General features: G+C 37.6%; 2 protein-coding genes across 4 annotated transcripts; one reads left to right on the forward strand and one right to left on the reverse strand.

Moving 5' to 3' along the window:
* The first annotated feature begins 23 nt into the window (after positions 1-23).
* tex9 (testis expressed 9) lies at positions 24-7,983 on the forward strand. 2 transcript variants are annotated; one of them, XM_042402371.1, is made up of 12 exons: positions 24-184; positions 3,289-3,422; positions 3,904-3,967; positions 4,128-4,204; positions 4,317-4,362; positions 4,480-4,562; positions 4,715-4,878; positions 5,330-5,421; positions 5,684-5,857; positions 5,964-6,098; positions 7,634-7,768; positions 7,853-7,983. In XM_042402371.1, the coding sequence occupies exons 1-12, from the start codon at positions 161-163 to the stop codon at positions 7,928-7,930; spliced, it is 1,206 nt and encodes a 401-aa protein (XP_042258305.1). In that variant the 5' UTR covers positions 24-160; the 3' UTR covers positions 7,931-7,983. The 2 variants fall into 2 exon arrangements, with proteins under 2 accessions (XP_042258305.1, XP_042258237.1); XM_042402303.1 differs by lacking the exon at positions 24-184 and adding an exon at positions 2,004-2,111.
* A 162-nt stretch (positions 7,984-8,145) lies between these two features.
* On the reverse strand, positions 8,146-11,824 carry mns1 (meiosis-specific nuclear structural 1). Of its 2 annotated transcripts, none has more exons than XM_042402195.1 (10): positions 11,737-11,824; positions 11,306-11,500; positions 10,831-10,958; positions 10,598-10,700; positions 9,865-10,094; positions 9,387-9,603; positions 9,181-9,288; positions 8,779-9,036; positions 8,520-8,645; positions 8,146-8,436 (listed from the first exon to the last, which is right to left on the reverse strand). In XM_042402195.1, the coding sequence occupies exons 2-10, from the start codon at positions 11,477-11,479 to the stop codon at positions 8,329-8,331; spliced, it is 1,452 nt and encodes a 483-aa protein (XP_042258129.1). In that variant the 5' UTR covers positions 11,480-11,500; positions 11,737-11,824; the 3' UTR covers positions 8,146-8,328. The 2 variants fall into 2 exon arrangements, with proteins under 2 accessions (XP_042258129.1, XP_042258057.1); XM_042402123.1 differs by having other exon boundaries at positions 11,613-11,814.
* Between the last annotated feature and the right edge of the window lie 1,791 nt (positions 11,825-13,615).

Consider the following 13,615-nt stretch of genomic DNA (forward strand, 5'->3'; position numbering starts at 1 on the left):
TCAAGTCCCAACACTTGGTGAGTTTAAGAGGCAATAGAAACTACGTGTCGCTGTCAAACGCGAGGTAATGCACGGATATAAATAAAGGCGAGTGTAAACAGTGAACGGACATCTGGAAAACAACTAGCTAGTCCCTCCGGTGTGCTCTGCCCCTCACGTTATGGGATTTCTCTGCATGTGCATGGTGAGTAGTAGCTGTTGGGCACACGCATGCGCACTAGTACCCCAGCTTTAAAAACAACATGTAGGCAGAACAAACGTGTTATTAAAAATGTGAAACGTTTCTGCATTTAATTCAACAATGAAACAGAAACAAGAACGTCATATAAACTGGTTGTTTTCAATTAATAAAATAATAAAACAAGATAATAAAATAAAAAGTGTAAACATTGTTATATATGATTATACGGGCTAGGGGAGGACAGGGTAACATGAGACACTTTTTACATGTGATGATTTCACTGCAAAATAAAAGTGTATTTGTTTCAAATAATAGATACTATATATACCTCAGGTTTTTACACGTGCTTGAGTCCAAAATGGATTGAGTCATGTGAGCTATACTTTCTTAATTTGTGGTCATTTGATTACTTTTGTTTATGGTTACTTAGATACAGGGGGTGGCTCATTTTACCCACTGGCTCGACTTACCCTGTTCTCCCCTATATATAGTGATCTAATACTGTAGTATGGACATTATTGAGAATATTTCTGTATTTTTAGTTAAAGGCCCCCTCCAGACATGTTTTAAGATATAAAAACACTCTGTTTTAAATAATCGTTTGTGTCAGATAAAAAAAGTTAGAGATTCTTTAAAAATACATTACCTCTATGTTACGTGTACAATCTGTGACTATGCAAATATTTTTCATTTCAAAAGTTTAGCTCCTGTCCTGTTCTCAGTCTGTGTGCACTGAAGGCTTAAAGTTCTATCCACTTAAAAATATGTTTTTCTTCTTGTTCCTACAGTTGGATGTTTGAGCTTCACTGTGCAGAATGATGTTTGTGCAGAGTTTGACACTAAAGGACTTTTCCCACATTCATCTGCTCAAAGTGGAAAGTTTCTCTGTGCTCACCTTAAATCTGATTTTAGGGGTGGACCTATAAGCAGGATTTGTGACATCACAAATAGTTTGGAGCAAATCGTGGTCTAGTATGAAATTTAGACAAGTGTGATGTGGAAACGTGACGCCTCCAGTGCACAGAAGGAGTAGATATAGTTTCAAGTATTTTAACGAGGTAATTATCCTGTTTTTGTGGAAAAAACAGACACACATTATTGCTCCAAGCAAAGTATTTTAATATTAATACATGTCTGGAGGGGATCTTTAAATTCTCCACATCACACATGTTATGTTGAATAGTGGAACAGATTGGCTCCAAACTAGTTGTGATGTCACAAATCATGCTTGCAGGTCCACCTCTTAAACTCAGATTTTCAATGAGCACAGAGAAACTTTCTACTTTCAGCAGATGAAAGTGAGAAAAGCCTTTTAGTGTCAAACTCTGCACATACATAATTCTGCACAGTGAAGCTCGAACATCCAACTGAAGGAACAAGAAGAAAAACACATTTTTGAGTGCAGGGAGTCTCTGAATATTTCCACCACCACTGATGATTATACCCTGATGCTTGACCTTGTGACCCTGACTTGAAGAGGTTCCCTGTGTCAAAATCTAGTTTTAAAATCTAAATCTAAATTTGAATCTAAATCATTTTAACTGATAATGTGTAATATTGTGAATATGTAATATTCCACCATAGAAATACTGCACAATTTCACAATAAAGAGGCCTGATGAGCTGAGATCAGTCACATCTGTGTCTACTATCAAAAACAAACTGGAACTTTCCTATTTTCTCAGGCTTATGATTAGTTATGATAAGTATAGAAGGCATCATTAGTCGTCATTACTTTTGTTACTAGCTTTAAACTTGCTATAATACACGTTGTATTCTGTTTTAAAAAGTTACTTCTTATATGTCCTTACATGGCCACCGTACTGTGTGCGCACTGAACAAGTTGCTATGCAACCAGAACCGCGTCGCCTCCGTCAGTGACAATGGCAGAAAGAAGTCTTAATAAAAATGTCCAGTCCGTCGTCTTGCAGGTTTGTAGCGTTATTTTTCTGTTTCTTACAGTTTCTTTTAATCAGAACTGTTTGTGTGATACGAAAAGTTTAAACCTGATGATTTGTTGTCAACAGGTGACGTCGCTCACCTCAGTCAACAAACAACAACTCAAGCTAACGTCCTCTTAACATTGTGGCTGACGACGCTTAGTTTATAGTTAAACTAGTGTGGATACCAGCTAATGCTGAGTTAGAGGATGACAAAATATGTAGCGTTGTGGATGTTTAGTTACATCACAAATCATTAGATTGATAAAATGTGTGGATGGTTGTGTTTTTGTTGATTTCTCTCAGTTTTCACAACAGAGTTTCAATGTGCAAAACTCTCAGTGCAAGAGGTCAAACTGTCTTCTTTCATTTTGACCTATGGGACTTTGTAATACTGTGTGGAGGTTTTTAACAGCTTTTAATATAGTTTCATGTTGTTTCTATCTATGGTTTTTTGTGGGTATCTATTTCAGACATTTTGGTAATCAGCCTTGGTTAATTAGGACGCCAGCACTGTAGTTTCCATGTTCTTATGGCTTAATTAATTGAACCTTTGAAAACAAAATACTGTGCCTGTACATAGAAAGTGCAAAACCATGCTATACAGATTATTACTAGACATACAATCATTAAATCATTAAAGCTGGGTTTACAAACATACTCTCTAATGAGGTACTCACAGTATTCACAGATGGCTTATACACCTTTTAGTTAATTAGGAGACTTACCTGAGAAGTGTGTGAGTGCGGAGTCTTCTGTGTGCAGCCTGACAGGTAGTGTATTTTAAGGCAGATAATAATTTTGATATTTGAGACTTAAAATCTGCTGATATTAATTATTTAAGATAAACACATAACATACACAAACATCCTTTATATTTTTCTTTAAAGACTTGGGGCCAAGATGAGTACTGAGTGGGACATATTATGGTTATAAAATATAACTTGTCATGGCTCCCTGGTCAGTTTTAAAAAATATCTTTCTTTCTGTACTGCAATTTCTTGTTGCTTATCAGCTAACATATACCCCAAGTCAGGCTCCACTATTGTGGATAACATGAAATAAGTTTTACAGAATGTCATGATTGCTTTACTAGAATCTATTAAAAACATGAGAGTGGCAGAAAATATTATAAGGAACTATAAGTCCACTGCTCTGTCTTGTTTAGCCCAAGAAACGCCCATCCTCCAGCAGTAAGGGTCAAAGGTCAAAGAGAACTGAAGAACGGCCGCAAGCGAAATCTGCCTCTGGTCCTGCAAAGAAGCACATCGATGACCTTTTTGCTAAAGAAGAACAATACAAGTAAGACTACTTGTTCCAATATCTGTTGGCCTTGCTTTGATTCAGTTGGTGTGACGCAGGTTGTGTCTGAACCTTTTAAGTTTCACTAAACTTTAGTTTAGGGAATAATTTCTCTTTTGAATTGGTTGGACTCTTTTAGTTTCAGTGGATTTCTTCATCAAATCTGGTGTTCTTTTATAGACTTATAATTAACAATCATTGCTGACTTCACTGTTATTTAACATTAATAAATGCCTCCTGTAATACCTCAGTTAGGAAATCAATATTCCACAATTTGAGAAAGTTATTTTCATTCTATCACTGTCGTCTCAGGGCGCTGAATAGTGATATACAGGTAAAACTAATACTTCTCTTCTTGTCCATCAACAGATACAAACACAGTGGGTTCATTGCATTTCTTGCAGTGCTGCAGCACAAAAAACCTTGTCAATATAAAAACTAGCTGTGTCATTTTGTTTATTCTCTGTTTTATTTCCATCAGACTCCTAAATGCAGAGCTGGAAGCCAAAACAGCAGATCTAGTGAGACAGGCAGATCAACTAATGGTAAGTTATTAACATGTTTGTATTGTTTTGTTGAGAAATGATTCGTTTTCCTTTGGTGAGTAAACCTTTTAAAATATTATGAGAAGGGGGATGTTATCTTGATCGATTGGCAGACTTGCTTTAAACCTGAATGAGGCTCTTGGTGTTTGTTGGATTTTAGAAAGAACAGAGTGAAGTTCTGTCGAAATCTTTCTCCACCCTGCTGCTCACCGATATTGAGGATGAAGAAGCTTCCAGGTAAGAAGTATCTGAGGTCCAGATCTTTAAAACACTCCAGCTGCCAAACACACTACTGTACCTACAGATCTACAGTACATATCCTTCTATGTATCTGTCCTTTCCCCTGCAGGATGATAAAGCCTCAACAGTTCACCGTGCAGGAGCCTCGTGTGAAGGTATCAGCTCAGAGTATTTAGTTTGTGTATTTCTGAAACCTCGACAGACAAACTACAGGTATACTTTTTTAATGCTGTACTTCCACATTCCTGTATTCTGTTATTCTGTGTTCTTAGGTGGTGACTAAAAAAAGGGTCACATCAACATCACAAAACATGCGTGCTGGAAAAAAAGAAAAAGAGCCTCAATGCAAAACTGCGTGAGTTTGATTTGATACCTTTTTCAAACCATATACAACCATTTTTATTCATAAGAAAATAATATGTAGGTCTTGCGTTTCATAAATCATATTATACATCAGAGTTTCTCACAAAGCACCTAAAAGTCTTCACACCATTTGCTTGATTTCAGAACTCCGAAGGTGCCTCTTGGGGACGATTTAACAGCTGTTGAGGACTCTGCTGACTTTTTCCTGGCGAAGACGATACGCAGCATGGAGGAGCAGATGAACGACGCTGATCTTCATGACAATGTTGTGGATGACGTGTCTAATGCTGGAGACAACGTAGGATCGGGTAATTTATGTCACTTTGCAAAAAGTAAAGGCCGGTTTTATCCAGTAATAATGAAAAATAAAAAAAATATCTGCTAATATTTTTAAAAGATGTAATTTTGTCAGATCTCTCCTAATAATGTTTAGTTCACTGAAGACGTTTTTCCAATGTTATACGATCTCTACTAGCTTTTACTGCACCTGATGGAACCTGATTAGTTCTGAAAATATTTTAAGACAGTAAATGTTTTTGTTACTCTCATGTCATTAGTTACATTTTCTAACAAAGAGGACCAGTGTGTGTTACAGTGGAAACTGAAAATCTTGTCACTTAAGAATCCTAACCTATATTTAAATTGGTGCTTTCACATTAAATAAATCCACATCAGAGCATGTGATCATTTGTTTTTTGATGTGTTAAAGTAATTTTTCATCGGCTTGTAAATCTGATTATGTTCACTCTACTGTTTAAGGCATTTCAGATGCTCAAATACGAGTTTTGAAGGCAAAACTACGGATTATGCAAGAGGAGCTGGATCAACTATCATGTGAATATTATAAGAAGGTATTTTTAAAAGATGTATCACTGCCCCTGTCTATCAGCAGAGGGGGACAGAGCTACAGCTGAACAGCCATCCAGTAATACAACAGAAGGTGGAAACACATCTGTCTCTAGTTTTTTAAGTAATCATCATGCTCCCAATCTCAATTTTTGAAGAGCCCCTCAGAATATTAAACCTACTTGGTTGTTATTTTTTCTGATAGACGACTTAAACCTCAAACGTCAGACATTTTTTATACATAACATTCTGTTACTGCTGTTGCAGGATGATGAAAATGCCAAGCTTAGCGCAAAGATTAAGGAGATTGAGGAGGATCGAGCCAGGCTGCAGAAGACCACCAGCATTCAGCAAACACAGATCGAGAAGCACCGAGCGTTAGCGGAGGAGTCTGCTAGGAAATGTGACGGACTTCAGGTGCAGGTGTCTGGTTTACACAAGGTTTGTGTCAAAAGACTGCAAAACTGGTCCAGATATTCTTTAAATAACAGACACCATCTTCCTTCACTGTTCATGTCTGGTGACTTCCTGTTTGTGCTCCGTGTAGGAAATAGAAAATCTCAACAGATCCAACAAACAAGCCGCAGCCGCCAACAGCACTGTGGAGGTTCGTCTGACCAGAGCTCAGGAGGAGGTGGAGAGGTTAAAGACTCAACTCAACAAAATGAAACAGATGAACAAGGTGAGCTCATTCTCTTGGTTTCATTATTTTCGTGTTATTCAAATTAGATTTTTTTTATTTCAAGTTACAAATTTTCATGTTTAGAAAAATTGTTAAACTGTTGCTGACTTATAAACTAACTAGGGTTAATTTACAGATGCTCATATTCATCTTTTTGTTGATTATTTCTAAAAACATTTTGTAAAAATAAATTATTTGTGTGACAAGTGTTTCATCTGAACTATGAGGTGCAGAAGAACTGTATGAAAAATAAGAAACTTCCATATTGAGCCATGATAGCAGATTTTTGTTGTTTTTTTATTGTGATTTCATTCTTTTCTACAAAAAAGTGCAAAAAGTTTCATATGAGAAGGAGCTTCGACTTCACTCTTTAGCCATTAGTAGAGACTCAGGACTGGAATTTTATTTTCAACATGGTTCTTATTTTACCTTTGATGTTAACTAATAAATTTAAAAAGTTTCTATTTATTAATATAAAGACAAACACATGCACACCTGAATTTAATCACAGTCACAATCAAAATAGGATCCAGGGTATATTAAAATTAATTTTAATGATACATTTTAAAAATGTAGAGACTTAGAAGGGAGATATGCATCGACTGTAACAGAAATAACTTTCTTGTACTAAACTATTTGTACTACTGGGCATGTAATTTATGCTTGTATAGTGCCTGTAAAATATCCACCATGGAATGAAAAAAAAAACAAAACAATGTACACGCAGTAGACACAACTTTCTGCTAACAATCTCACAAATTATAACATTTTATAGATGCAAAAACTGTCATTTGACTCTACACATGTTAGCAATGATACAAAATTATTATGATTCATACGTGTCCAAAATCTCAATTTACTGCTCAGTGTAAAGTCAATGTTTGAGTGTTTGTTATATCGGGAGCAGTGAACCGGGAAACAGGAGTGATTGTGGACACAGACATGAAGTAAAACAAACATAAATCAACAAAGTTATGATTAATATTCTCAAAACAAGACCAGTTCCTCAGAGTATTTTATCTACATCTGAATTCTTTAAAGAGATAAATTATTTCTTTGTTTCGCTTGTACGAGTCATAGCAGTAAAATGTGGCGTTACAGGGTTCATGTAAAGTATCTCTAAAGCCATGTAATCATGAGTTTTGTAGTTCTGAGATCAAAATGAGTGAAGTAAGCTCACATGGTAACATATGTAAAGTAAAAAGAGGATGCATCTCTTTAGTAGATGGAAAACAATGAGCTCAGTAACTTCACACAGTGATGAAGTGCAGCCTGAACTGAAGTATGCTGGGATATCAGGAGGATTTGATGTGTAGCAGCTGAGGTTTAAACTGCACAATAAACCTGAAAACATCTGAGCACAATATGGAAAATAATACCTGAAGATGTTATTGGAAGAAAGTTCATTGAGTTAAATATTTTCAGTTTCAACATGCCGTGTAATTCTAACTGGTTTACATCTGAGACCTCAGGTTGCACAAATGTGAGGATTCTGCTCAACTTAATAATTTCTGTCTTTTATTCAACTCAATAAGGACAAGTTAAACGAGGAACATCAGAGTAAAGAAAATCTACTTGCTGAAAACAAAGTGCTAAAAAAGCAGAAGGCAGAACTCATCGTGGGTTTCAAGAAACAGCTCAAGCTGATCGACATTCTCAAAAGACAAAAGGTAAGTTTTCTCTCTTGTACCCTGTTAGTAGTTTAACATCGGCAAATCTGTTTTTAATCTGAGTCTTTTTTTTTTGTTGTGCAGATGCATTTTGAAGCTGCCAAGCTGCTGTCGTTCACAGAAGGCGAGTTCATGAAAGCTCTGGACTGGGGGAAGTCATAAACAGTCAGCATGTAAAACTTGGACACTTGTGCCTCAATAAATATTTAAAGATATTTGTCTGTGTTGTGGAGCACAAAAGGTTTGTTGTCTCTCAGATTTTTATAAGTATAACTTTATTATAATTTAAAAAGTTTAGCATTTGAATACACACTGAATATAGATTTGGAGATCAGTCTCCTAAACATCATCACATTCAGCCACCAGACACATTAAAATCTTTCTGGAATGATTTTAATTAATCAGCAGTGTCCTAGTGAAATGTTTCTAAACCTTTCTGCTGTCACTGAATGCAACATTAATGCAGCCATATTATAATATTGGGGACTTAAGTACTTCGTGCTCACTGTAACCTTAAACTGTCCGCTAGGGGCACGGTACGCAATTTGGGGGAAACAAATTTAATCGCCCTCCCAGCCGTCTTCTGAGAAGATATCAGCCTGACGCGCCTTGAAGTTTTTTCTGAAGTCCTCATCAAAGTGCTCCAGGTCGTCTTCACGGAGCAAACCCTGAAAATATTAACAGCTGCATTCATGCACAGAAGACGTGAAACCTGCGTAAAATTATTTATGATTCTTACACCGACTCTTACCTTCGGCAGGTATCCAAGAAGTTTAGTTGCGTGACGTTTAAGAAGTTGCTGCCTCTCTTCCTCAATTATCTGTCTGCGCAGATTCTCCCTCTCCTGCTCCATCGCTCTTTCTTTAGCCTCCAGCTCCTTCAGGAGAGAGATCACAATGTTATTATCACAGCAGATCATTTACATAACAATCAAAAGATGAGATACTACATCTGTACACTGTCTGAGCTCGTTCTTGATGTATCTGATTATGGAAACAGAGAGTTCGTACCAAGTCGGCCTCGCGCTGCCGTCTTCTGTCCTCAATCAGCTTCTCCACCTCGTGTTTGTGCTCGAGCTGCTTCATGCGTCGTTTCTGGGCATTCATCTGCTCGATCCGATCGTCCTCTGCGAACTTAGCCATCATAATTTTCCGGAAAGCCTCCTCTTCCTCTTTCTCTGCCTGCCTCCGCATCTCTTTGAAAGCCATTTGCTCCTGGCAGGTCTGCTGCATCATCAGCCTCTGTCTGATTTTCTTCTCCATCTCTTCCTGTTGGATGAAAGGTCAGAAAATCGACCATCACAATCAAATATATAAAATTACAATTACGTTGTTTTTTTCTTTGTCATTAGTGTAATCTCAGCTGCATCTTTATATATTTAAAAAGTGAGACAGTGAATCAATTATCCTCACAATATCTCTCTGCCTGTTAGCCTCTTCTTGTTCCTCCAGACAAAGTTCCTCACGGACTCTCTCCATCTCTTCACGCTGCTTCTTCTCCTCTTCAATCTTCTCGGAGAGCTAGAGGAGAACAGAGAAGAGTGTTTTGTTTTTGGTTTTTTTGATGTGTCATTGAGTGGGTAGATACATGGATGGGAGTTTGAAAAAGTTGTCTCTACTATTTTATGAAGGTGCTGCTTCGCTTCTTCTCTCTCTTGGATCTTTGCCATTCTGTTTTCCTCCTGCTGCTGCTGAAGGCTCGCAAACTCCACGATGCGTCTGTTCTCGGCTTCCGTCTTTTCTTGCTCCATGCGTCTCCACTCGGCCCGCTGCCTCTTGAATTCTTCAATGTGCTGCTGAGTGGCTCGGACCTTCTCCAGTTTCATCTGTCTCTCCCTTCGAGAAAAGATAATTATTTTGCAATCAATCAATTATATTACAGCTATTCCTCAACTGCATGTTCAACCTGAGCTGCTTAATTAAAATATATACATTTGTTACATGATTAAATTCTAATTAAATATAAACATGCCAAATTTAGATCCATAGCATTCCAGTCCAGTCTTTGTTGGCACTCATCTCTCCCCCCAGTTAACCCCAGTTGACCGTGTGCCTGCATGCATAGTGGCATTCATGTGTAAGAGTGTAAGGGCTCACATCTGATCCTCCTCGTAAATCTTCCTGACGATCTCGTCGACCATGAGCTTCTCCTTGAGGAACTCCTCGTACGCCTCTTGTCTCTTGCGCTCCCTCTCCAGGAGCTGCTGCTCCAGCTCTCTCTGGTACTGCAGCATCTCCTCGTGGCGTCGCTGCTCCAGCTTCTGCTGCTCGACAGCTGCCCTCTGATGTTCGCTCTTCATCCTGCGGGTGTAGTCTGCCTCCTCACGCTAAGGTCAGAGAAGAGACGTACACTGTATAAATCCTCAGAGTTATTTTGCATTTGAAATTTACACTTGAAATTAGGATTAAATCCCATTTAAGTTAAAAGTGATTCCAGCATTTCGATAAGTAGAAGGAACCTAATACATTTTTCCTAATTCCTTCCTTCATTAGGAGGAATAACAACATTTTTACCCCTAAAATTGCTCTTTAAAAAGTATCATTCTTGCAACTTTAATTAAATACAGATAATTACAGACCCACGCATGCAGCTCAACAAAGTGTACATAATCATTTTTATTCATTGCAGTTCTTTACACTTTTTTCTATATTTAATGACACTGAATCTCTGCCTTTTGGTGGCTCTTATGCAAATAAAATCATCTGGTTTTATTTAAAGTAAGATATTTGGAAGAACTGAATCCATGTTTTACAACCAGCAGCTGTAAACCAGCAGTAGTTTACAAAAATAAATTGGTAACTGCCCAAAATCAACGAAGACAGAGCTCACCATTGTCTCAAACCTCAAAGCTTCCTGCTCTGCAATCTGCGTGGCTCTTTCTTTGTTCAGATACGCAGACTTCAGCTTTGACTCCAGTTCTCGAAGCTCCATGCTGGAAGTGATTTAAAGAAACATTTCAAAACTGGTATTGAAGAGGCCAACGCAGAAATCAGAAAGTGTTGCATTTGTACGCAGATCCATAATAAAACATTAAGTTGAGGTAGTGTGTTAAGTGTGTGCACCTGTTCGCTTTAATATACTGCCTCATTTTTTCATCTCTTTGCTTTTCATAGTTGATGCGTGCCAGCTCTTTAGCCAGTCTCTCCTCCTGTTCACGCTGCTTTTCCCTGTTTGTTCTCTCCTCCTGTGCCTGCAAATTGAGTTAAAATTTGATTATTGACATCTTTACTTACAATGAAACAGTGAAGTGTTGTGTAAAGCAAAGTTTGGATCTACATTAACCTACCCTGACAGCATTTCCACTAGCTAAAGCTAATCAACTGTTAATTTTGTGATTGATTGATTAAATGTTTAGTCTATAAAAAAGGTAAGGAAAAAGATGAATTTTTAAGGGAGGGAGAAGGAGTAAATGTCAGAGAATTTAACTTTTTGTGGGATAAACCATATCAGACACAAATTATTATTCAGAGTATTTTATATACATCTTAAAACATGTCAGAGGGGATCTTAAACAAAATCTGCACTAAGCAAACCCACCTTTAGCAGAGCACTCTCCATCTGCCTCTCCTTGAGCTCCTCCTGCACCTGTCGCAGGTATCTCCTCCTCTCGAAGCTCTCCTCGTCCCTCAGACCGGCCTGCAGCTGCCTCTCTCTGTCCACCCGCCGGGCCTCCTGCTCCCGGTGCTGCTCCCGACTCTGCCGCTGACTCATTAATCTCGCCCAGTTATGACTCTGTCACAAACACACACACACACACACACACACAAATAAAACAGTTTACGACCCAACAGGTGAACAGCAACAACACCAACAGTAACAGTGACGCGGGGAAACGCAGGTTTACCATGTTTGCGGTGTTTTTCGTCGATTCCCGCCTTGTTAACTGGACTCTCTTATTCGTTAAAAACTTTGAATGGATTCATTTGAAATGTTTTTTGATGAATAACCGACGTGAGACACTAACTGACCGCAGTTTTAGTCGAGCTATCGTTGGGGTTCCTCGGTTGTTTGGCGTTTCGTTGTCCTGGGAACGTCGCGTCTTTGTGCGCTCAGCCAATGAAAACCAGCGGGGATGATGACGTCAGGTCCGGGAAAATCAAAATGCGTTTTTCAACTGGCGAGGCAGAGATAATGACGTCATATACTGCAATTAATTAATTTCAGTTGTTTAAAAAGGAGGCTCATATCATATGTTTACTTATAATGAACTCTTATCAGAATATAATATCCCTGTACTTCCTGGACCAATGGTCCTCAAGGTGGGGTCCAGGGACCCTCAGGGGTCCTTGAGGAGGTTCCAGGAGGTCCCCGGCAAAAAGGGGAATAATTTATTTTCACTATAATCCATCCATAAGTAACACAATGACAGGGTGTATGACTACTTTAGTCATGGGTTTCATACACTTTCTGTAATAAAACATCAAAAAGCAAAATTCTTATCAGATGGGGGTCCGTGGTCTAATTTGTGTCAGTTTAGGGGTCCTTGAGAATTTGCTATTGTCTTTCTGCTACTCCGTCAGGTATTAAAATTCTGACATATTATCCGTCAAACTACCATACCAGAATTATATATTGGGAATATAGATCATTTTTTGAATATAAAAACCAATAGTAAATATATAAGGGAAATAAACCAGAGGGGCACAATTAGTAAACTTGCTTCTGTATTTATTTGGAATAATCTGTATATTGGTATAGACTGGAAAAAACAAGATTATTACCCCAGAATTTTTATTGTTTCAAATAAGGTGCGAGATGTACCTGAAAATATTGCACAGGTGTTATCCAGTTAATTCAGTTATTGTAGAATACAGACTAAATGTTGACCCTCTTTGTTTCTTCTGTCAACATACAGATGAAACAATAACTCTTCTTTTTGGGGGGACTGTAGTCAGACTTTTTGGTATGAGCTTAATTTTTTTTAAAAACAGAAAATTAGATACTCAACTCAGGCTCAAAATACAATTTATTTGTTTTGGGGTTTTTTTGTTTGTTTGTTTGTTTGTTTTGCTGATGAAATGCCTGTTAAGATAAATTATTAATCTTATTTCTTTATTAGCAAAATTCCATATACACTCCAGCAAATTTGCAAATTAGGAACCTAAACTTACTGTCTTCATGTCCTTAAAATCCTCCCCGGACACTAAAATACTGCTCAACCTCTGTGAAAACTACAGCCTCATGTAATGAATTTGATTTGTAATTTATTCAAATTAATTTTGTTTATGTTTGCTTTTTATTTTTATTTCTTTATTGATGTTATGATCTTTGAACTACCTCAGCACACATTACCTTGTTACTGTTGTTGGAATGGTGAACCTGTTATAAGTTCCTTTGTGTAAAATAAAGTTAAAAAAAGATAGAAATAATAATGATGAAGAAACTAAAATTATTAAAACCAATTAAGAAAAAAAGTGCTTAGGTTTCTGGAAAAACTGAGCTTGTGATGAACACTCAGTTGTAGACTAATTCTTGTTTTATAACTCATCACATATGTATTATTTTTATTATGTCAATGCTGAAAAAGCTCCGTCCCATCACAGTCATGAGCTCCCTGCTCTGTTTATGGAAAAATAATAAAAGGAAAATTAAAGAGGAGCCCAGTAACAGATCAGAGGCCAGTGTTGCTCCATCATGATCTCCAGGTCCACAAGCTGCTGCTCATTATTGCCTCTTTGTTTCACAGATACTGAAGAATCAGCTTCTTAAGTTCATCCAACATGTAAAAAAAATTTTCCACTGTGAACACTGGAACCAGATATGTCTAATTTAAGAAAAAATGATACAAAACAGGTGACTTAAAACAGGATATAGGCAAAAATATTGACATGCGTTGGCCTGTCAGTA

This window comes from Thunnus maccoyii, chromosome 1 (assembly GCF_910596095.1).
Source record: "Thunnus maccoyii chromosome 1, fThuMac1.1, whole genome shotgun sequence".
NCBI lineage: Eukaryota > Metazoa > Chordata > Actinopteri > Scombriformes > Scombridae > Thunnus > Thunnus maccoyii.

What these genes read in the sequence shown, in the direction of transcription:
- tex9 (XM_042402303.1), top strand. Translation starts at nt 2,064, where the DNA reads ATGGCAGAAAGAAGTCTTAATAAAAATGTCCAGTCCGTCGTCTTGCAG. An exon ending in GACAGGCAGATCAACTAATG is followed by an intron (nt 3,968 to 4,127) that starts GTAAGTTATTAA and finishes GTTGGATTTTAG; the next exon opens with AAAGAACAGAGTGAAGTTCT. An exon ending in TGCAGGAGCCTCGTGTGAAG is followed by an intron (nt 4,363 to 4,479) that starts GTATCAGCTCAG and finishes CTGTGTTCTTAG; the next exon opens with GTGGTGACTAAAAAAAGGGT.
- mns1 (XM_042402123.1), bottom strand. An exon ending in AGCAGCACCTTCATAAAATA is followed by an intron (nt 9,289 to 9,386) that starts GTAGAGACAACT and finishes GTTCTCCTCTAG; the next exon opens with CTCTCCGAGAAGATTGAAGA. An exon ending in CTAACAGGCAGAGAGATATT is followed by an intron (nt 9,037 to 9,180) that starts GTGAGGATAATT and finishes TTCATCCAACAG; the next exon opens with GAAGAGATGGAGAAGAAAAT.